General features: G+C 41.2%; 1 protein-coding gene across 1 annotated transcript in view; it reads left to right on the top strand.

Moving 5' to 3' along the window:
- kcnh1a (potassium voltage-gated channel, subfamily H (eag-related), member 1a) overlaps nucleotides 1-26193 on the top strand; it is a 38904-nt gene extending 12711 nt beyond the window's left edge. The window contains exons 7-12 of the mRNA XM_035173406.2: nucleotides 5355-5512; nucleotides 7201-7472; nucleotides 10819-11018; nucleotides 12749-13001; nucleotides 18083-18279; nucleotides 20804-26193. Of these exons, the coding sequence (XP_035029297.1) occupies nucleotides 5355-5512; nucleotides 7201-7472; nucleotides 10819-11018; nucleotides 12749-13001; nucleotides 18083-18279; nucleotides 20804-21673 (1950 nt within the window). The 3' untranslated portion in view covers nucleotides 21674-26193. The remainder of the gene's footprint in view (nucleotides 1-5354; nucleotides 5513-7200; nucleotides 7473-10818; nucleotides 11019-12748; nucleotides 13002-18082; nucleotides 18280-20803) is intronic.
- The last annotated feature ends 1003 nt before the right edge of the window (nucleotides 26194-27196 follow it).

The following is a 27196-nucleotide window of genomic DNA, read 5'->3' as shown; positions in this document are numbered from 1 at the left end:
CAGGATAAGTGGTGTAGATAATGGACGGATAGATTTGTAGTTAGTGATAGATAATTGTTGTGCGCTAATGAGAGCCCGACCAATATGGATTTTTGTGGGTTGATGCTGATACCAATATTAGGGAGAAAAAAAAACCAAACAATATATCAGCAAATATATTGATATTTTACAGTTTAACTATAAACACTTAACTAAAAATAACAACACAACACAACACAAATGCAACCAAATATATAGAACTTAAAGAATCACAAACCTATATATGAGTCAGGGTTTAGTGCTTATGTGCAAAATGTACCTAATGAAAGTAACATCCCTCAATATTATCTGATTTATTCAACTCTTAAATATCAATGTTAGTATTCAAAGGTCCAGTACTGGTGTGTTGTTGTTGTTTTGAATTGTAGTAAAAGATGCAGTAGTTTTGTGTGACTTCTAACAAATTTAAAAAATGCAGACTTGTTCTTTGCCTGCTCATGTTTTTTGTTTCCCCAGCAAACTGTGTTAAGATTGAAGAGCTGATCCCTTTGAACGGAGCTGGCAGGTTATTAGGTTTCCATGCAGGCACTCGACCATGTTTAATAACCACTGTAGCCGACATCAGATCCTGCTGTTTTGTATGGTGACAGGGAAAAAGTGAGTTTGAGTGAGCAGCATAATAAAATGTCTGCGTGCGGATCTCCGGCAGGACGAGGAGGGTTTGGTGGAGTAACTGCGGCAGGATCTTGAGATAATTGGCACATTTTAATTGGGACTGGAGCGTTTACATTATTAAGCTGAGGCTCTCTCCTCAGAGCTCAGCTGTGTCACTAATGCGCCAAATCCACTGACACCTTATGGCAGCTGACAAAAGGATCAAGTCATGGGAAAACATGTGATTGTTGCTTTATCATTAAGTAGGATTATGCTAACATGAACCTTGAGCTGCTTTCGGACGTGCACTGAACTTCAGGTATTGTACAGAGGAGCCTCACATGTAGAAGATGCCACTGAAGACTTGGAGAGACAATGAGATTCAAAGGGTTTTGGTGATAAGGGCCGATAAACAAAAACATGTGGCCTCCGTGAACGACCTCAGGAACTCCTGCTGCTTTCTTCATATGTGAAAGGATATTTTTCAACCTTTTTGTTAAATTTTAATTTGAAAAAGATCAGGCATATTTAGTGGGCTGATATTTATGGTTTCAGACTATGTTTGATGGCTAATAAACCATTAAGGTTATCGGACCGCTCCCTTTTTTCTTTTACATTTAAGTATTTAGAACCTCATGTGTAAGATTGTTCGGCCTTGACGGAGGTTTGTGCTCGACTATGTAATACTCCAGTTTTATTTATGGGAACAAATGGCCTCTCAGATTGTAATCATGTTAAAATATTCTATATTTGCTGATGAAATCCAATCAGAAAACATCCAGCTGACGCTTACTTTACATCTTTAGAGCTTTATAGTGCAACTACAGCTTCTGAATCGGATCCAAATGCTCCTTTAAATCACTGATTTCCTTTCTCCGCCAGCACACACACACGCACATGCACACACACACAGACACAGACACACACACACACACACACACACACACACACGCGCACATGCGCACACGCGCACACATACACATTGATTGATTAAATGGATCCCTGGGTTCCTGCACTTGCTGGTTTTCATTATATCAATGCATCACTGTGTGCGGACGCCTCCGTGTGCTTGAATGTGACGTGTCTCATGATGTGTGTGCGTGTTGTTGCAATGACGTGGTTGTGCAAAGTGCTGTGATGGCATTTAACCGCGCAGTGTGTCACACAGCGAGCGGCTCGGTGCACGTTGGCTCTCGGGGGCCGTCGGGCAGCACGTTCCCGTATGAGGGGACACGACGCGCTGGGGTAATACTTTAAAAAACAGGCTTGTTGGTCGGTGGTCAGCGAGGCTTGTATCTGCAGCTCCAGCATTTTTGTGCTTTCTAGTCTTTCAACACTTCAGCATCTGAAACGCTGACACGCGTCCGGAGCTAGAAGCAGTCAGGGGTCAGCAGGGCCAGAGAAACAAGGCAGAAGAAGAGAAAAGCAACGACCACAAAAGGACCAGACTGGTGTCTTTTAAAGTTTTCTGTTTGAGTTCAGGGGAAATTATTAACTCATCTGTTTAAATTCTATTTTGTTGATTAAATGTATGTTTGTTTTAATAAACAACAGAAGTTTCTCACTCCAATGCAGGTGAATCCCTGATGACTCAAATGCTGTCAATGCACGTCCTCTCTCTTAAAACGTGCAAAACGGATTTTTCTTACAAGTTTGAAACTCGCATTCTTTACGCTACGGGTGAAAAATGATCTCATTAAATGTCACATTCATATTTATATTTTTTAAGACAGATTTTTGCTCCTCTGTAGTTTTAAACTCTTGGGATAAGAATGACAAACACATTCAAATCAGAGGTAGGACATTAAAACCAATACTCTACCTCCTACTCATCCTTGGACACAATGCACACACAATAAACTACATTAATGTATATTGGACTTTAATGATATTGCCAATGATTGAATATTACATTGCAACCTACGATAAGGTTGTGGACACGTTGTCTCTGAACCGACATCAGAACTTCCAGGATCATCTTCCGCTGCGTCTCTGCAACAACTCAGCGACTCCGATTCGCTGCAAACTGCTTTGAGGTGAATCCGTGGCCGCGGGTAAACGAGGGTTTGGTAAACGATTGCCCAACGTTACTAAAGCAGCAGCAGAACGTATTGCCGCTGCTGCAGATCTTAACGACTGACATGAATAACTTTGATGGCTGTTTTCCCCAACAGGTTTTACAAACTGGGAAGTGGAAGATCATTAGCGAGGAGCGGCTGTCAAAGTTATTCTCGGCAAATCTTAAAATCATCACCTTGAGACTGAATCTCCGCGTTATCGTCTCATTTCATCTTCTAACGACCCAAACAACAGAGAATGATCCACTTCACGCTGTCGTCTGAGTGTTTGAGCAAACAGCTGATTGTCTGCATGCTCCGGTCACTGCACATGTTTACAATCACAGAGAATGTTGGTTTCTTTTATGCTTCTTTTCATTTTAAAGCCTGATTATTGATTTTCTCATGTGTTTAATCCATCGCTTACCACTGATCAAGTGTCTTCTCTCTTACTTGTGCTTTTTCGTATTTGTTTTTCTTCTTTTTCATCCCTCTGTTCTGTTTGCATGGCCCCCCCCACCCCCTCCTCTTCCGCCTTTGTTCATGCATGGGACGCGATGGGAAGAATTGGAACCACCGAGCTGTCACTCAAGTAGGCTTCAGTTTGATCAGAATAATGATGATGATGATGATGATGATGATGATGATGATGATGATGATGATGAACAGTTTTGTGTTTTTTCATTTTCACATGCACCACTGACAAACACACGTTTCCCTCCCATCAACGACCACATCTTTGCACACACACTCTCCACGTTTATCCTCGCGCCAGCATTTTAAGCGGCCGCGCGGTGCTCGATGAGAACGACGGCCGACGCATCAATGCAGGAAATAAATGTCACAAATGTCACCGCCAAAGCTTTTCACTGCCAGGAGACGACATCGATCAGATTGTGTTCCGCAGTTTGAGAATGAACAACAGCGTCATTAAAGTTGCATGAGGGCTGATGGCCAAAACGAGACTCACACCGCTGATGTGATTGCAGCCGCCCGATTCAGGCCCATTTAGCTTAGCTCAGACTTCTGTGGTTGGTTTCTGTGTTTACTGATTAAACAAGTAAGATGCATTGTGTTAGTTAATGAGGTTTTTGTAACAATTTAGAAACTTTTCAAAAACTGCTTCCCTCTGTTTCTGGTCTTCATGCCGAGCTGAGGCGAAGCCGCGGAGAGTCTCATCTCCCTCCTGATGCCAAAATGTTGAACTATTCCTTTAATGACGTATTTTTGTATTTTCCATATCTATTCAGCGTCGCACCTTTTCTCTCAACTCGTGTGTTTTGAGTCGAGCTGCAGCAGCAGAGCTCACCAGCACGACACTGCAGTGGTAATTGAATTGTGTTGGAGCTCAGGTCGGTAAAGTGATTTTAGTGAAGCCGAGGTGTCCGGCAGCTTGATCAGATCGAGTGACAGCGAGCGCTGCAGTTGTAGGTCTGCTCGCATTGCAGACCACAGCACATTAGCAAAATCAATACCCCTCCTGCCACCACACACACACACACACACACACACACACACACACACACACACACACACACACACACACACACACACACACACACACACACACACACACACACACACACACACACACACACACACGCAATAGCAGCAGAGAGCAGAGCAGACTGATGGGATTGCAGTTGTCTGTTTGAATCACTGAGTGGGTGTTTCACTGCACAGTTAAGCTGAGCAGACATTTAGCTGCTGGTTATGTAACGTATATATATATATATGTGTGTGTTGTGGAATTTCATCACATTGCAGGGGAATGTATTTTAAAATCAACTCGGCGCATGTTCACACTGTTGTGTTGCTCTTGTGCTCGTATAACATCACCACAAAACAGGTTCATACACTCGTCTCCTGATTCTTTTAAAATGCTTTCCTGTCGTCACACTCACCGGAGGAATTCACTTTATGTTCACAGCTGGTTTTATATGGCGAAGAATATTATTTAGACTGAGGCAGATTCTTGTGAATCATTTAGTTTAATTGTAAATAACAAAAAAATACAACTGTAATTCTTGCACCTATTTCTCTACATGAAGAGCTATCAAAGTTAATTTTATCCCGCAAGAGCTTAATTAATCCCAGTAGGAAGTCGCAGCGTTCAGCAACCAGTCACTCATGGATAATGAAACACAAACAACTTGAGGATACAGAGAGAGATAAAGATAGAAAAATGGAATAAAAGAAAAACATTAGTGAAACGTTTTATAATTAGAAACTGAACTAAAAGAGTGATACTGTACTGCAAGTATATACTGGAGAGTATAATTGATAACACTTTCCATGTGGCATTAATATGCAGAACATGAACACACAATTATGTAGTTGTTAACAAATATAAATGTATATGTCAACACTTGTAACTCCTGTGGGCACCTATAACTTAATAAATGATAATATAGTACAAACCATATATAATTATATGCAATATGTCTGCATATGATAATTTATAATTGTAATAAACACTTGTAGATATCTTCATAGATGTATACAACTGTGTATAGTTTGTGATTTTTGCATAGATGGTTGTAAAAAAGTTAAATGGGTCTTTTTATAATTAACATACTTGTATTTAAACTTTGCGCCTTTCTGTCTTTTATCGATGTTGTTTTTAAAGTCTGTCTCTTTCTCCTCTTTGGTTTTCCGCCGTAGGGCATCAGCAGCCTGTTCAGCTCCCTGAAGGTGGTCCGGCTCCTCCGTCTGGGTCGGGTCGCCCGTAAACTGGATCACTACATCGAGTATGGGGCGGCCGTGCTGGTCCTGCTGGTGTGTGTCTTCGGACTGGCTGCCCATTGGCTCGCCTGCATCTGGTACGTTCACGACATTTATCCATCACTAATTCATCGTTACATTTCACTCTATAACTTTGATTAAACCTTCTCTTGGGCCGGAATTTTCTGTCCTAACAAACCCAGCAGACATTCTGGTTTTGTTGCTGAACCCGACACCAACCTGATGTTTTTTCCCACATTTAAGGCACGTGACATGTAAGAAATCAAGTATATAGACAAGCCAACGTGACCAAACTCGACCTGAACCTCAAATATCATTTCAAAATGTTTGTCCACACCCAAATTCCCACCATTTTAAGTGTAATATATAGAATGTGTATCCTAGGCAGCATTTTTCACGTTCAGTCTAACATCTGTTAAAGAGTAAAACAGACTCACATGAAATGAACACGTTGTGCTTGAGTGTGTGATTAATGAATCGCAGAGCCAGGTAATGTAATGAGGTCGTGGATTAACCTAATTAATGCATTAATTAGCTGTTGGTGTTTTTGTCACCACACACTTGTGCTCACGTGTTAAAACCTGTGTGTTTTTTCCTACTATAAAAACCTGCATGACAGAGTTACAGCGGGTTTCAAGAGAATTTGTTTTTTTCCTTCATTAATATGTAAATGTGTGGATCACGGGCCTCCGAAGTCTAATCAGATCAGCTCCTCTGCAGGGGGCAAGTGTGGTGGAGGCAATAAGTTCCCATCATGTTTGTTATGTTTGGAAATACACACACACATCACGACAATACAATGACCTGCATACAAAAATATGTCTGATAGTGGATGATGGGTACAGATTTTTCCTTCGCAGACGCCCTCTCATGTTTATATATTATGTACAAAATAACCAAATATTAACACTTTCATTTACACACATGAAGACAAACACAAGAGGCCATTTCAAATATTGTATGTTAATATGAGACCAACCGGGCTAATATGCATTATTTAAGCCTCCTGTGGGGTTCTCTCCCCCAGACAGTGTAATCAGACTATTTAATAAGGCTGCTGTTGCTTCAAAAACCACACAGCAGTAAAAATCAGCCCCTGTACCACTTCCCTCAGTGTGGTTTCTGCGGTTGCCATGGTCACACTCGGAGTTGTGGCGTCGTGTTGAGAAAAGTTGAACCACCGTCCACTCGGATGACAGCAGCGAATAGCCAGGCCCGCTCGCAGCAGCAGCAGCAGGAGCAGCAGCAGCAGCAGCCGCCCCCCTCTCCGCTCGCCACGGACTAACGGAAGCGGTTGTTGGTATTTGATAATCACCAGGGTATTGATAAGAAAATCTAAATCCCGTCACACAGAAATCTGTTTAGTTTGTTGGTTTTCTTTTATTCCTCCTTTCCTCTTGGGTCGAGTTTTACCTCCCCGGGCGTCTAGAAAAGATTCAAACTAAGCCTTTTCCTCTTCGGTGTTCACAACTTCAACTGAAAACTTGAGCAAAATCAAAAAATGTTGCTGCATCATGACATTCACCAAATTTATATTCAAAAAGATTTGTATTCGTCTCCAAGGTTTTCCCCCAGGAAGCTAACTCAGAGGTTTCATAAACAACCAACTCAACAGGGTGTTGAACAAATTGGCTGTAGACTCCAAGTCTTGATTTAAAGTTATGGCACAAACTTCAGATATAAATTCTCCTCTCCTACAGAAAGGGGTTCTTGTGGTCAAGCTGTGTGAGATGCAGCTGCCTCATGATGCTTATTCGTACTCCAGGTACAGCATCGGCGACTACGAGATCATCGATGAGGAGACCAACATCGTGCGCGAGGACAGCTGGCTCTACATCCTGGCGGTGTCGGCCGGCTCGCCGTACCGCTTCAACGCCAGCGGCTTAGGGAAGTGGGAGGGCGGGCCGAACAAGGACTCGGTCTACATCACCTCCCTGTACTTCACCATGACCAGCCTGACCAGCATCGGCTTCGGGAACATCGCCCCCACGACGGACGGGGAGAAGATCTTCGCCGTGGCCATGATGATGATTGGATGTGAGTGAAGGCGTCTCTCCTTCTCTCTAATGCTGCAAATACATGATACATGAGAAGTTTAACTATGCTCTTTACAACCACACTGCACCGAAGTAGGTGAATAAATGAATCATGGAGCCCCTGACGTCCAGAAAAAAAAAAAAACTTGATAATTAGTTGAGCAATGTTTCAAACTCTCTAACTCACCTGGGAAAATCTGCTCGGGTTGAATATAGTTCGATGTCAGAACTCCTCACACTGAGGGTTTTATTTCATCTACACCATCATGGGCCTGTGTTCTGAACAGTTTTCAGACTGAAAGCACTTTTGACTCATGCAACAAACAACACAGTCAAATACCACTTTCAGACACTGGACATTTAGTGTGTTTACTCACCAAAGTGCACGGGTTGTGATGTAAAGTGTGTTTAAAAACAACACAAAAACAACACAAAACTTTATTTTCTGTCTTTCACAAGCTCACATGGGATTGAATTGCTGTTACATCATCATGTGACAGACGTATTATACTTGACGTGTCATTGTTTGGAGCAGCCGACCTAACAATTACCATGGTGACCAAAGAATCATGGTAATTTAAACGCTAACGAGCTGACAACGATGCTAATGGCCAGTGAGATCTTTTCCCGCCAATAAATCTTTATCAATAAAACGACAGTAAAATCTGGTAGTGTAGTCGCATGTTGGTCAGTTGTCACTTAGCTCAATATAAGTTGTAAAACCAAAACTTTTTGCCTGTTAGGAGGATGATTAATCTTTGTTAGCTTTATTTTCTCCTCCATTACGATTACATGTAGCCTCTGCTTTATTCGTGTGACAGGACCAACTTAGTTAGAAATTGGAGCATCAGAATAGAAATGTCAGCAAAAGATGGTTAATTAGCTTCAGGTAAACACCGGCTGGGACTGCGAACCTTAAAGTGCAGTTTTCACATGATGAAGCAGATGTCGACAGTAGCCTACATGTGTATATTCAGTTTTTTTCAGGGCAACAAAGTCCTTAGAACTGAGGCGGTGCAGAACAGACTTCAGTAAATTGTGATGTTCATACAATGTGACATTAAGAAATTTATTTTTGCAGTCTCATCAGCACCATTGTCTTCTCTTATATATCGACGCGGTAGAAGCTGTTACTCTCGGCAGCATCAGGCTCATTCCCTCGGTCTGTTGTGTGATACTGTGCTGAATTATTAAGATGCGACTCAAACAAGTTTTTTTGTATTTCTTAAACGACTCCGAAAAAGCATCTAAACGAGCGTCTGTGGCCACTCGACGAGCCGTGAATCTAAAAAGTCACCAAATACACTCACATCTGAAATCTATTATTAAAACGACATTCAAATAATGATGCATAATGTCTATTAAAGTCAACTATTGTGGTTAACCCACACGCAGAATAAGCCACTTTTACATTAAACATGAATAATAGTGACTGAGATATATTTAATTTAACAAGACGTCTAATCGGCACAAAAAAAAGAAAAAGAGGTGGGTTTTCTCAGCGTGCCCTCCTTTCCACTTCCCTGTATTAAACATTTATAAGGTGTCTTCTGCTTGTGTGTCTCATAATGCAGCGTGCAGCGCGGCGCCATCATGTGTGACTGCACGCAGGCGGCAGCACCTCGGAGCAATAACTGACGCTGCCAGATCAATTTAGCACAGTGCTCCCTCTGCAATCACTCCTCACCTCCCTGCTACTTTTTTTCAGCCACAATCTCAACCCTGAGACGAGAGGATGCTTGCCCCCCCCCCCCACACACACACACACACCCCCAGCCCCAGTCCTCCGCCCCTCTCTTACCTTTTGGCTGTTCAGGTTTATGAATATATTCTCGTGGGGGAACTGGTTAAAAGTCATCCGCAGGCTTGGATCTGTTTTAAATTTGTTATTGTGGGATACAAATCAACCTGAAGCGTAAGCGTATCCAGAAAGCCTCAGGAGGATTGAGTTGTAGATGAAATCTACTGTAGTCCATGGCTGTTCTCTATGAAATATGGATGCCCTGATACTGTTCTATTTTTACCATCGTCAGTGGATCGGTGCTGGCAGTAGAAGATCACAGTGTGACGGGGGATTGGGGGGGGGCTGGCACGGGGAAGCGTGGGAGGTATATATACAGTATGTCCTGTTTCTATAGCAACTGTTGGCCCGGGGGCCTGAGTTTCTGACAACTGTCTACGTTTAAAACGGGCCAGCTGCTGGATGCCGAGCGGAGCGGCGGCGGAGTTGTGCACGTCAGCAAGTAGAGGAGGAATGTTGGGGACGAGCTGAAGCTCCGCTCCGCAGGGACCGATTGAGTTTCCTTTGTGACAGCGTTTTTCTGCTTAATCAGACAAGTTAGCGTTTTGCAGTCAAGCTTGGAAGTAGTGGTCGTCCAGAAAACTTTGGCGACTTCAAAAACGCGGCGGTTGTCAAACCGTCTCTCTTCATCTGTCGACTTGCTGAGTTGGATGTCTGCGATTGTGCAGCGCTGAGACGATGCAACAAAACAAGAACATATCCCTCCTTTGTGTTTCGGGGGATAAAGAAAAATCGTACTGCAACGCCTGACAACATAGTAGTAGGAGTGAGCGATGGGGATGAAAGGATGAAAGTTGTGGCTCTCCTCGCCCTTGGGGAGTTTTGAGCGCTTTTTAATTAGTATTATTCCCAGTGCAGTTTTTCAACACTTTGATTGTGCACCGTGAAATAAACAAACACACACACACGCTCACAATCGCACACGCACAGGTTACTGTCATCATCTGAGGATAATTGAAATGTGTGGCTGGCATGCTTCCTCTCCATCCCTCCTAGCAGGGCTAATTAGGGCTCCATTGCCAAGAGAACACTGCTCCATACAGGGCAGACATCTGATGGCTTTGATCCACGCACACGCCAGCTGTTGCACCAGTTCAACTACCCATGCACCTCGCAGATGCACCGCTGTATTCTTTCTTTTGCCTTTTCTTTCATTGTGCTATCACAAGAAAAACATCCCGAGAATGGAGGCTTACACGCAATAAAAAGCTGTAATCATAGTTTTTCCCCTTTGGCGCGAGATGTGTTGATTGTATTTATCTGGAAACGATGAGAAGTAGCTGTTTATTTCCCACGTGATTGACCACGTTAAGTCTTATTTTGTCCGTCCTTGTAAACCAGGTTTTTATGTCCTTGAAAGTACCTGATTTCCGTGTTAAAGACTGTTCATGTTTAATTTAAAATATCTGCAGTGTGACCCTGGACTATCAAAACCCACTGGATCATCTGAGAAAGGAATTTTTAAATCCTATCGCAAATTACGTTTTTGTCGATGCTCCCTTGAACTTTCAGTGTTTGAAAATGAAATGTCTCTTCTTTTCTCCAGCCCTGCTTTACGCCACCATCTTTGGTAACGTGACAACGATCTTCCAGCAGATGTACGCCAACACCAATCGTTACCACGAGATGCTCAACAGCGTCCGGGACTTCCTCAAGCTTTACCAGGTTCCCAAAGGCCTGAGCGAGAGAGTCATGGACTACATCGCCTCCACTTGGTCCATGTCCCGGGGGATAGACACCGAAAAGGTGCGTCACACGTCTTCTACAGCGCCGGAGTACTTGAGTTCTGTCGTTTCTCTTTGGGCTGAAATATCTGTGTCACCTCTCAAGGATTTTATTATAATAATTGTTTAATTTTCTCAAAAATTCCACCATGAAGAAGAGTGAGGTGAAATATCTGTGTCACCTAAAGGATTTTCTTTTTATTGATGTTACTTTTTGGTATTCGTATAAAATTATAAAGTTTGTTTTTTTTTGGGGGGGGGGGGCGATTCAGTGAAAACATGTAACAGACTATTATCCAAAGCAAACAATGGTTTGGCAATTTTTGGCAATTACCAGTTACCAGCAGGCGTCCGGCTGAACCCAGATGATGTTGAAAGGACGTGAACGTGTGAAAATTAAAACATTTAAAGCTGGAAGCGGTTTGATTGAACTGATCTCACTCTGGTTCATGTGAAGCCAGAAAGGTTTTTAATATCCCTGCATTCCAATTTCAATCCACCTTTCCAAACAATACAGTCACGTAAATAGAATAATGTTCCGCTTTAAACTAGAAATTTAGCTTTTAATAAAACAAGGATTTAGCTGTTTATGAAAATCCAACCGTGTCCCCACATTGTGTCCGTGTATCGTTCATGTGGCTTCAGGCGACTCTAAAGGCTCTAAAAATGGCTCCTAATCCCTCCCTGCTTGACATTCGTCTTCAAAGAGATTCGCTCTAAAGGCCGAGCCGTGCAACAGGCTGACATCCTGGTGATTAGATGCACTCGAACAAGATGCTGCCACTCAGTGACACTCAGCAGCTGGACTGCTGACCTGCTCACAGCTTCCATGTGACCTTCACAGTAGAACAGCGTTCACAGACATATCTGGACACTTTCAGCTGTTCAGTGAACCCCCCCCCCCCGAGCTACAGATAAAGAAAGGAGCTCCAGATCTGTTGTTTTTCATATAAAAATGTGTTTCTTGTGACAGTTAATTTATGCTTCGAGAACAATAACAGGAAGATACATTAGAATTTAATTGGAGGGTTTGGAGTACATGGTTTTGAAAGCGTATTAAACAAAATAAAAGTACACACTTAGTGTTTAGGCTGGATTTCACCAAGAAACATCCACTGATGACACTAAATAAAAAAAAAAGGGAAAAGTACAAACTGTTCCTAAACATTTCAACACTATTCAGCTGCAAAATAATTCGTTTCACTTCTCTGAACTTCTCTGAAAAACAAAATCTCAAAATGATGCATGTACTTTGAGGCAGGCTCTATATTAGGCTCAGCACTGAACAGCAGACATGGACGTTAGCGACGAGCTGGGGAGCGTAGACGAGTATTTAGCAGCTTAAGCTCCACATATTTCCCCGAGGAGCTGGAAGAAACCAAAAAACAGAGCTAAAAGAGAGAGCTTCTGAATTCAAGTCCAATATTCTCTGAGTCCCAGTGAATAAAATCGTTTCTGCACAACTGCTTCCCCGTGCACGGCTATTAACAAGGCAGAGCGAGAGAGGAAATGATCTTATGGTTTCCCACAGAGTTGGATTCAAACTGGGGCAGCTGAAGGTTTGATAATCGAGATTTTCACAGTGAAAAACCCACGCAGTACATTCTCATGCGTGTTCGAGTTCAGCTCAGGCCACAAGTTACTGTCTCACCCTGACCAGGCCTGAGAGAGAATTAGCTGAGCCCGACCCTGAGCGAAGCCCGTCTGTCTTGGATCCTCAGCTCTTCTCTCTGCTCTTGGATTTTCTTCCAGGTGTTGCAGATTTGCCCGAAGGACATGAGAGCCGATATTTGTGTTCATCTCAACCGGAAGGTTTTCAAAGAGCATCCGGCTTTCCGGCTGGCCAGTGACGGCTGCCTCAGAGCTCTGGCCATGGAGTTTCAAACCATCCACTGTGCTCCCGGCGACCTCATCTACCACGGTGGAGAGAGTGTGGACAGCCTCTGCTTCGTGGTGTCCGGATCTCTGGAGGTCATTCAGGATGATGAGGTGGTGGCCATCTTAGGTGAGTAGATCCTGGTGGTTTAAACGTGCATCTCGAAAGTACAGCCTGTGCTTTAATGAGAACTCAATCTAATCCCCTCTTTGACTCAGAGGATTTCATACATATTCTTGTGTGCTGAAGCAATTTCAAGAAACCAGGACTCTTGGGTCCAGTGATTTGTGTGAAGTCCTCAACATCTCTACCAGCAATAATCCTTTAAAATTAACAATTAACAGATCAAATAGGACTTTGAAATGGAAAGAACACAATCAAACTGTAGCAGGAGAGAAGTTCAGCTGCTGTCAGACACACGATGCGGATATATCTTCAGAATGATTTATTTAAATTAAAGGTGTGAACTTCGTACTGCAACATAAGTGATATTTGAGACCCTTTGAAGAAATCCACCACTTATGGTTATGTTATGATGAGGTCGTTAAAGGATCTGCTCCAGTTTTACAGAATATAAAGTTTGATTGTCCGAAGCTTTGAATTGATTTAATGTGACGGAGAATCAAATGTTGAAGATGCAGAGGTGCTTGCTGTGGCGTCTTGCTCAGATCTGAATTTATGATCTCATCGTCAAACTGGCCTCCAGCACTGGTCAAACAAAGAGGGTTTCGCCTCACAACATTTTAGTGTGAGGAGACTTTTCTGTGTGGCAGCACTTTACAAACTCTGAGTGCAGAGCAGGCTGAGCTGTTTGGGGATCGTTTTCTGCTGAGTCATTAACTGAGGATTTGTCACAGACACCGAATCCTCTGTGAAACACGTGGAAAACAGTTGGCTCTTTTCAACTCGATCTACTAAACACATTTCATATTCAGAATGGTTCACATAAGGCTTTGGAATCATCTCTGATGGCTCCTGTGTCCAATTTGACCAGAGTCCAGCTTTACTCTGTGAATTCTCAGTGTGTTCTTAGTTGCTTTATGTCGTTATGTATATTTTTATTTCCTTTGAAAAGCAAATCTCTCACCTTTCAAGTATTATATCAATAAAGAAGTTAAGTTTAAACCTGATTAAAATGGATTCATATTTTTATAACATCCTCGAAAAATCAAATATTTTTTATTCTTAAAATGTCCAAGAAAGTTTTAAATTGTCCATCACACTTTCACTAACTTCAAAGTGATGTGTTCAGATTATTATCTGCAGTTCAAAACTCTGAGATATTTTCATTTAAATTACAATGAAAGCAGCGTATTGTCAGTTTGTGCTTTAAAAATGTGTAAAAGGATTCATTCAATATTATAAACTTCTGATCAATTTGCTCAAGGTCAAGTAATTAATCCACCAATCATCCTAATCAGTATAATCCTCATATAATATTAACGCCAAAAATACAGGAGAACAAGAAACCAAGGAGGCTTTGTGCAGTTTTAAATATATTAGAACATAAATAGTTAGAAAATAAATAAAAAGCTTTACAAAACACAAACTATGATATAATATAACAGCCATATTTTATTATGAAACTTAATGATTCAGCCTTTACATCTGTGATGCACCTGAACTGCAGCCAATGTTTATGACCTGCAGGTGGAAGACGTAGACATTAATTTATGACCCAAATCAACCAGCAGATAATTAGATGGGATGTTAGAGTGTGGTCAATCTGTCTCTAATGAAGGAAACCAACAGCAGCGGCAGCACGATGCTCCATCAACGTGTCAAAAACTAAGGAGATGATATTAGATTTCGGGAAGAATCCTACGGTCATCGCCCGGCTCGTAATGACTGATCCGGCTGTTGAGGTTGTGTAACAGTAAATAACTTGGCAGAGTAATTGATGACGAGCAGATCTTGGAGCTTCAGGTGGAAGCAGAACAGGGCTTTTACTTTTTATACCTTCATGAAACTGTCCTATTCTTGCTTTATTGAATCCATCCTCACATTCATCTTCATCAAAAATCCATTCAGACTGCAGGTTATTGTCAACGTGTGCAGGAAATAATCACAGACACGAATGATTTAACACATCGGGTCGCTGCCCATGTGCAGGACTAACGAGCTGCTCTCAGGAACCCACTGAACTCTGCACATCCTCCAGACACTCAGGTGTGAGAGCAAACGTCAGAGTGAGAAACTCCAGAGTCAGTCCACTCGGGAAAAATCAGCAGAAAGTCCGAAGGCAAAAATTAAAAAGAACAAATAGAAAATACATATTTCAGGTTGAAAAGACTGTGCCATACAGACATATCAACAGCTATAGATTGAGGAAATAATGTATCTCTGCTGCCACTGGCCTTTTGAATAACTGTCACCTGCTGTACACACAATAAAACAATCTGTGGAGCAATAATCCAAAGATGATCCTTTTTCTAAACAAGGCCTAATTCAGCCTAGCACTTCCAAGGTCCTTAGCGTCCGTAGCCCTATCGTCGTTCGCAGAATGTACAAAGTCAAAGTATTTAGCCCGTTTGCTCAGCGGAGGATTCACGGTTGGAGACGCTTTAAAGGCGACAAACAAGAGAGTGATCAATTCTCAGGGTTTGTCTAGGCAAAATCCGGTTACACTTAAGGTTATGACTCTACACCGACAGATAAGCTATCACTCTTAAGGAACGCAGGGTTTTACAGGATTACGGTAGCTGGAGTTGTTATACTGGGCCAGTCCTTGCACAGTCCTAGGCTTGTAAGCGTCTTACTTCCTAGTGTTTCACAATGTTCAATCCGCTGTTCATGGCGGAAGACTCCTAGTGAGTCCTTCCCATTCCTCATTAAACACAGTTAAGGTGACCACCTACCTGTGGATACTCACCCTTCAGACAGACGTCTCTGGCGTAGACAAGCGTGGGTCCCAAGGAGGCAACTGGCTAGAAAGCTTTGTGACTGTTACAGCAAATTTATTTAGAAATGCAGAAGATACAGATTTTCCTGTGCTAACAAACTCTTAAGTCGAGTTCTATCACTTCAGTCCCTATTGGAGCACTTCGTGAAGTGCTCCAATAAGTTCTCTAAGTCTCGTAAGATACGAAAAGCATATGAGATGCACACAGAAGGAGAGCAGAGGGATAAGAGAATGGAAGGGGGCTGCTCAAAATATCACAGTGGTTATATTCTGTCTGTGGCCGGATGTCACGACCTAATGTGGTACAATTACTTTTCGATGCTCACACAACATGAGCAGGATGGAGTGCAGGGTCATACAAAGTGTACAATATGTAAGCTAGAGTGCAGAGCAAAGGTCAAATGCTGTGCTATAATTCACACAGGATGTACGCTAGCGAGCAAAATAAAAGGAGAACAGGACATGTTTCACGGTGAAAGGTACCTTCCAACATGAATTGCACTTCTGCTTGTGGTTTTAAGAGCACACGTACATGGAACATAGTTTCACACCTAGCTCAGCCGTTTATGCAACAATACCCAACAATGTTAAATGACAATGTGAAAAGCTGCTAAAGTGAATTATCACTTTAATCTACGGCTCCCTGCGGCTCTACAGAACTTTACGATGACTTGAAGCTCATTATTGTTTCTGGTCGGCCACAACTTTACGGTTTTCATTCAATCTCGCTGCCTCATAATGTCATTTTTTTTTGGGCAGCATCTGGCAGCTGTTTTTAAAACCTTCTGTATCGGCTCAGCACCACACAGCCGGCAGGAGAAGATACACTTCAGTGCACTGAACCCCTGATATTCTCTGGAAGTTTTCTGGAGGGGCTGTTTGAGAACGCAGAAGTGTGAGTCAGTCGCTGCGAGCCCCTCCAGTTAAATGTCCGAGTGAGACCATGTGAGAATAGAGCAGGGAAATGTGTGCAATGGGTTGATCGTGTTAGATCATGAGAACCAGAACCTAGCACCAGGCCAATTGCTCCCTAGTATTTATGAACCCAGTTTCTCTTCATAGAGCCGAGCTTGTTTATCGATAAATAATAAGAATAAATCTCTCTCCTTGTCTTGGCCCGACTGGTTGAGTCCCAGGAGCATTTTCTTTTTAAAACCCCCTGCTTTTAATTTTCCAAATGATTGATTTAGTGAATAATTGATGGCGTCCTCGAGCAGGACCAGTGACACCATCTTGGCTCTTTTTTTGTCAATACTGGTTCCTCTTGGCTACAATTACCAGACTGTCAGGTGGATAGCATTGACCTGGATCCGTAATGGAGCCTGAAGCCATTTAGAAGTTACCACTATGAGTCAAATTCTCATTAGCTGAATGGCACAGTAGAGCAGAAACAACGTGTAAAGTACAACTACAAACAAGACAGGATATCACGTACAATACAGGAGTTAATTAGACAAATACTACTACTGCCACAGTACAAATATACTGTAGAGTCGTTCTAAATGGGATTGATTTCTGTGACTCATGTTGAAATCAATGATAATTTGATTATTAGCTGCAATATCTTTAAAGTAACTGCTTCCTGTTCAGGTCGTCATCCAGTAAAACAAGTAATTAGATGTTTTCAGTAAAAACTAAATTAATGATTATATCATACAGTGTGAGAAGCTGTTCATTTACAAATTATATATTGAGTCATAATACTTATTACAAGATTAAACATGACTCACTGGTTTAGTCAGCTAAATTATCTTGTTATTGTCTGAATAGCTTTATTTATTCATTCTTTTATTTATTTCATTATGTCAATTATAAGAGTTATAATTATATATATAATTTTTTTTCAGGATCTGTCGAGACATTTTCTGAAGAAAAAAAGAGAAGGAGCAGAGACCAGGAGTAAAATTTAAAACTAACTATTATCAAGTTCCTGTTCCAAATACAAATGATGTTCAGATGAGCAGCATCAAAGTTATATTATCATATTGAGCAGAGGAGTAAGAAACGGGCCCCACATCTTATCAAAGAGATCCTCTCTCCCAGTCACACTTTAGATAATCTGCTCATAACCTGCGATTTCACTTGATGCCTCAATCCATTCTTTAAAAGCGGCAGATTCCCAGTGGCTCAGAGTTAATATACATCCTGTTAACATAATAAAAAGCGGCAAAATAGTCCCTGATGTCTCCGAATAGCTTTATTGATCATTTATCTTGTAAAATATTAATGTATATCATGTTTTATTAGAAAGTGATGCTAAAGTAACAAGTACATTCTCCTGGTCTTAATCCTTGTTCTGTCTCCGCAGGTAAAGGTGATGTATTTGGGGACGTGTTCTGGAAGGAGGTGACTCTGGCTCAAGCCTGCGCCAACGTGCGAGCTCTGACCTACTGTGACCTCCACGTCATCAAGCGCGACGCCCTGCAGAAGGTGCTGGAGTTCTACACGGCGTTCTCCAACCACTTCTCCAGAAATCTGCTGCTCACTTATAACCTGCGGAAAAGGGTGAGTGGCTCTTCAATTAGCCTGAAGACAACAGGTCACAGTTCGCTGACTTCACAACAACTGCAGTGTGTATGTTGCAAAGAGAAAACGATGGAAAATAACTTCTTTTTTAAGTCTCTTTTCCCACATTGTTTATCTGCCGAGCCATTATTTTAAATAAGAGCTTGAACCTTTAGTGGACGTCCTGCATCCTGTTTTCATTCTGGTGCTGAGTCACAGTTGCTGTGCTGGTTTTGAACTGTGCTTCCCACAGATCATCTCGTAATGTGGGTGGACGAGTTCAGTGACCACTTTTCCTTCCACTCTTTCTCCCGAGAAACTTATTTCTGTCCGTTTGTTTCTAGTCCCGTTACAGAAACGGCCTTTTTCGAAATAAACTTTGCTTTCTTGCTCAGAGTCAGAAGAGAAGATTGAAAACCAGTCTCATGCCTGTTGGGTAAATATGAAGCTACAGCCAGGCAGCTGGTAGCTTAGCTTTAGCACAAAGACTGAAGCAGAGGGAATCAGCTGTAGCCTGAGGATTCAAGTTTATTTGTAAAGGTAAACTGTTCCAAAGTTCATGAGCAGCAACAGTAAACACATGATCCCCTTTAGCCTGTAGCCTCGAGCAAGGGAAGGAATGAGAACATGCAACATTTCCCATATAACAGCAAAGATTGAAGAATAGTTTAATAACGATTATGTGCATCGGAAATATTTTCTTCTTCTTTCTTGCACCATAAATAATCTCATGAGTCAAGACCCCCCCAAGACCCAACTTTTGCATCTTGCCGATGTGTTCACTTTTATCTGAGTAGGGTTTTGAAGGCAGAACTTTCAGAAGGAGATTTGAAGGAGTATTTTTATGTTTTAGTCTCAGTACTTGTACTTAATTAAAGGATCTTGGTACTTCTTCCACCTCTGATCATCTTCTCATGGACAAAAAAGGAAAAAAAGTATATTTCCCAAGTGAAATGAACTTATTCTACCCAGTTTTTCTTCATTCTTAAAATGCTGTTGATTTAACAATGTTGAAAAAAGTACATTTGCTAGTCTAATAACACAAATGTATTCGTATGAAAAAAAACACAAACTTGCTGCCACGCTTCATACATCACTTCCATTAAACCGTCACCATATGTAAAAGCCACTCTCACGTCCTTCATTGAGAACTAAACAGCTGTGATGTAGCTACCAATCATTAGCTCATTCATGGAGGTGAGGCGGCCCCGGAGAGCAGCGGTGAGATTGGATTGCCTGCGTATGAAGATCAGATCTCATCTGCTGCTCTAAACTCTCGAGTCACCGGGGCCTCGTACTGTCTGAATGTTGTACAGCAGGGAAATTCAGGGATTGGGTCTAAATGCTGCCTTCAGGAACCAAGCTGGTGAGGCTGTGTTTCGAACTTGAGAAAGAAAGGCAGCACACGTACAATATGTTCAAGTGGTTTGAGTCGAGAGAAGAGTGGAGCTGTGGGATGTCTTACCTTGTTATGATGAATGACTTTATGTGTATTGCTTTTCAGCAGATGACAAAGAGTGATCATAAAATAAACAATAAAAGTTAACACTCAGATAGTAGATACTTCATTTTTAAGACTGTGCTCCTTTTTCCAGACAATGTAATTTTTTTATAAATAGACAAATACTTTGAATTGGGTTTCCTTGAAAACCTGAAACATAATACATTCAGTCAAAGAAACAGTTTGACATTTAGGGAAATACACTTAATTGTGAGTCCATAAAATCCAACAAGCTGAAATATAGTAGCTTCTTATAGACGCTGTATATCTATACCAGCAAATATAACGACTGGCAAGTAACAACAAAAGACAGTGTAACTAGGTTTGAGGCCGTTTAGAAGCAGAGACACTTAAACAAAGTTTGTCCTCCACAAAACATTGACAATTGTCTCGTATATTTGTCACAATTCTTTAGAAAAAGGAATTCAAAGGATTTGTATTCGAGATTGTTTGTTATGTGCATATTTAAAACACATTTTCATCTGATTTTGCATTAGAAGAGATGCGTAAACACAGATGTGATCCATATTTTCTCTCTCCAGATTGCAACTGATAACACTGTCTCAAAATGATCAAATTATCGCACATCATGCATTATTGATCGTACGTCGTACAGAGGGCAGAATTCTTCATAATCATCGTACATCTGGCGACCCTGCTGCTCACATACGTCAACGTGCAGAAGGAAAAGTAAAATAGAGCTGCTCACGAGCTCAGCTGTCCATTAGCAGCTGTGTGGTGACGGAGCGAACAGTGTGTCTTCACCCTCTGAAGCCACGGGCAGGATGTGAACTTTCCCTCAGTGTTGTGGGAATAAGCTCATTAAAGTGACATTTACCAACCACACACATTCTGAGACATCGTCGCTGCACAGTGAGACAGACACACACCCGTTTCTTCACGACTCCGTTCACACCGTTGAAATGTGTTTCGTATTTTAATCACATTACAAACAAACAACAGAAAAGATGATTGCTGCAACGCTCGTTTGGTTTTCACCTCTAACTTTAAATTGTCTTGTAGATCGTCTTCCGAAAGATCAGTGATGTGAAACGCGAGGAAGAGGAGCGGCAGAGGCGTAAAAATGAAGCCCCTCTGAACCTGCCGCCGGATCACCCGGTACGAAAACTCTTCCAGCGCTTTCGACAGCAGAAGGAGGCTCGTTTGACGACAGACAAACCACAACCAGATGATCACGATATCGAAAAGGGCCCCATGTACGTGGACGTCCCGTTGGGGAAAACAGCCATTCCCACGAGCAGCATCGTCACGGTAACAGAGAGCCCAGCAACGCCCTCATCTTCAACGCCTTCATCCTCAACACCCTCCAAATGTCCTCCGTCAGACAAGGCCAAGCTACAGGTGCCAGCTCCCGTCTCTCTGGTCGGGGGCCGGCCTGCTGAACCAGTTAAAGCCAAAGGGTGGGGTCGTTTCAAGGAGTCCATGGCCAAACCCGACAACTGGAACAAAGTGTCTAAAGCCGAATCCATGGAGGTTTTGCCCGAACGGACAAAAGTGCACGAATCACAGACGTCTCTAAAAAAGACGGACTCGTGTGACAGCGGTATCACCAAAAGCGACCTGCGGCTGGACAAAGTGGGCGAGTTCCGCCTGACGCCCCAGGACCGCAGTCCCGTCCAGCCTCCGGAGACCCGGCACCCCTTCTATCCCATCCAAGAGCAAACGCTCCAGGCCTCGCTTCAGGAGCTCAAGCTGGAGCTGAAGGACGACCTCATGAGCCTGAACGTTCGCATGTCCGGCCTGGAGGTGCAACTGACAGAAGCCCTTCTGCTCCTCAAAGCGAGGCATTCGAGCGCCGGCTCCCCGCAGCATCTTTTTGACATCTCCAGACCTGCTTCACCGGAACTGGGCAAAGAGGATATCTTCTCTTGAAAGGATGTGCTGAGTCATCCGGCATCAGTTTTCTGTAAACTCAGCTAGAATCCAGTGACTTGGATTGCTGAGGCTGCACTGGGTGCAACCGTTTAGATTAGGCCTCAGCGTGGTCTCTAAGATCCACCGGCCTGTATTGTAGGGGGTCGTACCTGTTGGCTACTGAGGGACCGTCGGGTTGAGGTCAAGGGCCAGATTTGGGCGTCGTAACACTGAGCACTCAGGGGTTAAAAACTGAAAATGCTTGTATATAAGTTCGATTTATTTTTCCATTGCACTCTAATGGTAAAATATAGCTTGAGTGGTATGAATTTAGCTTGAGTCCAAAAACCTGGTTGAGGTTTGTCGAGAACTTTGTCGTATCCCTGTCGGAAGGCTCTAATAGAAACAGCATGAACCCACTGGTTTATTATTTGTACGAGATTCCTTGCATGTCACATAAAGTAGACGTGTGCCTCAAATTGCAGATGGCGCATATTTTATTAATCGAGGCCGCTCGTCGAGTCATTTGCATTATTTCACAGCGACAGTGGAGAGGGGACGGTTTCTTTTGCAGATGTCGAAACAGTCTCCGAGTCATTTCCTCCAGCGATTGATGAATTCTCTTATCATATCATCTGCCAGGATCATAATGAATTATACAACAGATAACTCCGGCCAAGCAATCTGATTTTTCAAAGACATCTCTCAGCAAAGCTTATCATTTCCATAAACCAGTGGATAAAACTGCTCCGTGAGAAAACGGAATGCAATTTTAACTTGTGTGGCAGCCGTCAGTTATCTCCTCTGCAATCTTGTCATTCTCTTATATAAACACTACAGCGGGTGATATATATCTTTCTCTATATATATAAGTATATGTATTGTATGGCAGCCATGCATCTTAGCTTTGGTGATGCAGAATTAGGTGATGCGGGTGCCGCTGCTGCTGCTGCCCCTTATTTAACAAACTGACATGAACTTAGTAAGGAATGCATTTTCTGCATCATGTTTCTGAAAAAGAATTTATTTATGTATTAAAATAAAACGAGCTGTCAAAGAGTCATCAGAGGTTTGTTCTTGGAAGCAAACCGAGATATGTGGACTGATGAGTTCTGCCTTTTGATGGCCACTGAGGTACGTTTACACCCGTTAGCATGCACGAGTTAATATGTAAAACATCATCCCGTCACAATATGAGATTCAAACTAAGAGTCAAAGATCAAAAGTGTGAAAGTGTTTTTGATGCAGTCACTGATTTCTTTGTTGTTTATTTGGAGGAACCTCCCTCTGATCCACTGGTCCCTCACATGTTCCCTAAATGTGTCTTCAAACTGGGAGAAAACCACATGAACACAACTTCAATATTATCTTTTCATTTCCTGATTATTTCTCGATTAATCAATCACAACCACTTCACTGAGCCTTAGGGGACGTCCTCAAATTGCTTAATTTGTCTGATCATCAGTTGAAAGTTATTTAATTTACTCAGTGAGTCCTCACATATGAGAAACTACAACCAAAGGTTTGGTGAAGAATTATTGGATTAAAATGTAGTTGCTGATTCATTTTGTTTTTATTGATCCTGATAAATTAATTTATAGAAAGAAATGCAAACTTTCATGTAACTTAATTACTCAAGAATGTATAAAAACATAATTCTAATTTATTTTATCTTCCCCATGCATCAAAAATACAGAGAAATCCAGTCAAAAATAAACTAATTCAATGTTTAAGAAGCACCAATAGTTATTATTTCCAAATTTCACCACTTTCTATTTAAATTAACATTGTGTTATAAATTTGAACTTTGTTTCACCACAATTACACAATAACAAAATATATATTTCAAATTCTCAAAAATTCTCAAATCTCCAATGACATGATTCACCTCATAAATATATTAATATATCTGTATCATCAGTGTTTTAACAACAATCAACAAAAGCCTAATAAGCCAATAAAAATATGCTATCAAACTTTAATTAAAGTCACAGGTTCTGGTTTTCAGCAATAATTAACAAAAGTGTAATAACATTCAATAAATATTTATCATTTCTGAACCAATCAAACTATCAACTACAGTTTCATAGATTGATGGTTTATGTAGATTGCTAATAATAAATATCAGAATAAATGAATTGCAGTCATTCATATACTGTATTATTTTGTATCACTGATTTAAACTGCAGTTATATATTATATTTTATTTCCTTAAACCAATACAAAGCTGTGCAGAAGTCAAAGGCTCCTCTGGAAGAAGCTTTGCTGCTTCCTGCTCGACTCTATCTTTAGTTTACAGTAGAAATAGTCTTTTCAACTGGCGAGAACCAATAACCACTATTATATAATATTTATTATTCATATGGATAATTTATGTTCCCCACATTCCTTCTTTCTCAACGAGACAAAAGACAAGCTGAGAGGAAAAGAGGTTTTTATCCTCCGACACATTCTGTCCCGTCCGTTTCCATCAAACATTCATCCGACTAAAAATAAATGGGCATGTCATCACAAAAGTGAGGATTGGTTTGGGTTAGAGGGAGATTTCACATTATTATTACATGATCACTTCACTGCTCCACTTGTGACTGAGACTGACAGAGCACTGAGTTCAGCAAACACTTGAAACTGATAAGAAAATCTGTTTGATATCTTACGACGACACTGAATCCATCAGTTGTGGGTTTGCACTGTAGCTTGATATATTTATATGGACGATATGTCTCCATTTCCTCCTCACTTCTGAAGTTTGGAGTCATTTGGGGTCGTATGGCCGTCCCGCCAATCATGAGCTGTCAATCATGAGTCAGCCGCAGCTGTCAATCATGACGTTCGACCCCGTTTCAAAGCAGCAAATTAATCAAAACCAAATTTACCAGAAAGATGAAAACTTGAACAAACACCAGTGTGACAAGAATGACCCAAAATCACAGAAACCATCTTTGTGAAAAATGTACTTTGACTTTTTAATGTGATACATGTCCCATCTGCTAACGAGGAGGAGGCAGGGTCTATGACTTACACTGAACCCATCCACCAGGGGGCGATCCAGATTGTTTTGGTTAACTTTTGGGAGCTGACATGATGGTCAAATTTGTAAATCTCTGAATGTCACACAATTTAACCACATGACAAACTGAGGAAATACATTAAACTTTTACTGAATTAATGCAAACTGATAAATTGCTGAATATTGTTATTTATTTGATTCCATCCAACGAATTTCACATAGAATTTTTTTTTTTCAACCGATTGTTACATGAAGTTAAGGTGGAATAATTTAATTTGATCCACAACCAAATGCTGTTTCACTTCACCAATGACACAGATGAATGACATAGTTGATATTTGTAATTATATTTTGTAACTTATTTAATTCTGTGATGGTTCTATTTAAATGTTAACGTGTAATTTTCTTCTTCTTCGAATTCTTTACATTTTTTAGTATCCAACAGGAACTAAACCAGATCAAATTATTTTCATAATGAAACAAAGATAAAGCAGGTAAAGGAAACTTAACTTAACTTACTTTACACTTCACTAATACAATGGGATGTAGGTTGACTCTAAAATCCAGAAACAAGCTCATTGAAAGCAATATGTCGAACTGTTCCGTAACATTTACAAACAAAAACTGACGAAATATCTAGAAAAGTGAAAAGAACTTTTACATTACTGCACCAACATGTCGTTGATAATATTAAAATACCTTTTTATTATAGAAGCATGCAACACTGTGCCTTCATTATATCGCCCCACCTCCAGAAAAGCAGTGTGACATATCTAAACCTCTTCTTTGGAATGATTTGAAAACAGAAATATTTTTGTGGTCAGCTCTTCATAGCTGCCTGGTTATAAAACCATATAGTATATAAACAGTATAAACTACAGCAACGGGATGTAGGTGCAATCTAACATTTAGAAATAAGGGACTTGAGAGCAATATGAGAGAGAGAGAGAGAGAGAGAGAGAGAGAGAGAGAGCTATAAGCAGATGATCATTATAACCATTTCTTCTCTATTTCTCATGCAGATAAAAAACTGGATGAATATAAAGTAAAGAAACAAACATATTACTGATTCAAAGATAAAGTAACAGAAACTGTGCCGTGGTCGTCTCATTGGTTGAGATGAAAGCATTATTCTCTACACACACACACAAACACACACACAGGTCCAGCCATTACACACTGTGGCAGTTTACAAACCTTGTACAAGTAACACACTTATGTTGGAATGATTCTGTCCGGAGGCTTTTCGATCCACGTTAGCGGTTCATCACTACAAGTGGTATTTATATACATATATATTGTGAACAGGGGGGAATGGGGGAAGTGGTCTCGGACTGTCGGGCTCTATATGCACTGATCACCTTGCAGTGATTGTTGAAGCAGTTCGGATCTGATGTGTGTTCTCTGTAATATGCACATGCCTCCACGCTCACATGTCACGGGATGAGAAATGTACAAGCACAATGGGAACTCTTTGTAATGAACTGTGACAAACTGTGCTCTTCATAATAAACATTTTGTATGTTGACGTTTGGTCTGTTCAGCGTTCGGAGCTCTTCTCCGAGAAAGTGTTTGTCAGCAGGTGTTGTTTTCTCCTGCTGATCATCTCCCGTCGGATAAACCTGGGTTTAGTTCTCATTTAAGAGGATTCCTCGCTGACCCCAGCTTACATTGATCCTCCTTAGTGTCAGCGGTGTGATAATCCCGAGGACAGGAATCAGCTAATGGAAGCAGAACAAGAGGCTCCTCATTATACTCTTATTCTTTATTGACAAACAGACTGTTTACCCACCACCGCTCCTGCAGGTGAGATGGATCTGAACTGATGGAGAAACTTGAGAAACCTTGGGAACAATCAATCGCTGCAGCAGAACAATAAACAAACAGAGAACCAGAGGCAACACAAGTTTTTTAAAGTCAGTGAGGAATTTCCCCGATGGAACCTCGGACTGAAAATTCAACCTGAAGCTTATTGTGCACCTTGAATATTAAGAGGATCAAATGATTTCTGCAACATAACTTTCTAACCTCAAAAGACAAACTGGCTTTTTAAAGCTTCTTCCTAAAAAATTCCAAAAACTTGTGTTTAACTATTTAAAGCTGACAAACTAGTCAGTCTCTTACAGGGTAGATTATTATGTCTTGTATCTAAAGGTCAGATGTTAATACTTATTAGAATTAGAAAGATTTTTCTCCCATCAGGCCATAAACTGATCCTCATATCTATAAACAGTCTGAACCAGATTATTGTTATCGGTCAATCCACTGGTTATTATCTCTTTGAAATGATAGAATACATTTCTTATTATCCAATCTTGTTTTGTCCAGAAACCAAAAGATGTTCAGTTCACATAAAGTAGAGAAACTTGAAAATTACATTTGCCTGGAAAGGATTCTGCACATTTTGCATAAAAATAACTTAAACAAGTTATTGATTAATTCAAATTAGAGGGTGCACACTGCTAACGTCCTATCTCGTGAAAAGTGACACTGAGAATGTTTTCCGATGGAGCTGAGAAGAACTCACAGTA

This window comes from Hippoglossus stenolepis, chromosome 12 (assembly GCF_022539355.2).
Source record: "Hippoglossus stenolepis isolate QCI-W04-F060 chromosome 12, HSTE1.2, whole genome shotgun sequence".
NCBI lineage: Eukaryota > Metazoa > Chordata > Actinopteri > Pleuronectiformes > Pleuronectidae > Hippoglossus > Hippoglossus stenolepis.
This window is presented reverse-complemented; position numbering and strand designations above follow the sequence as displayed.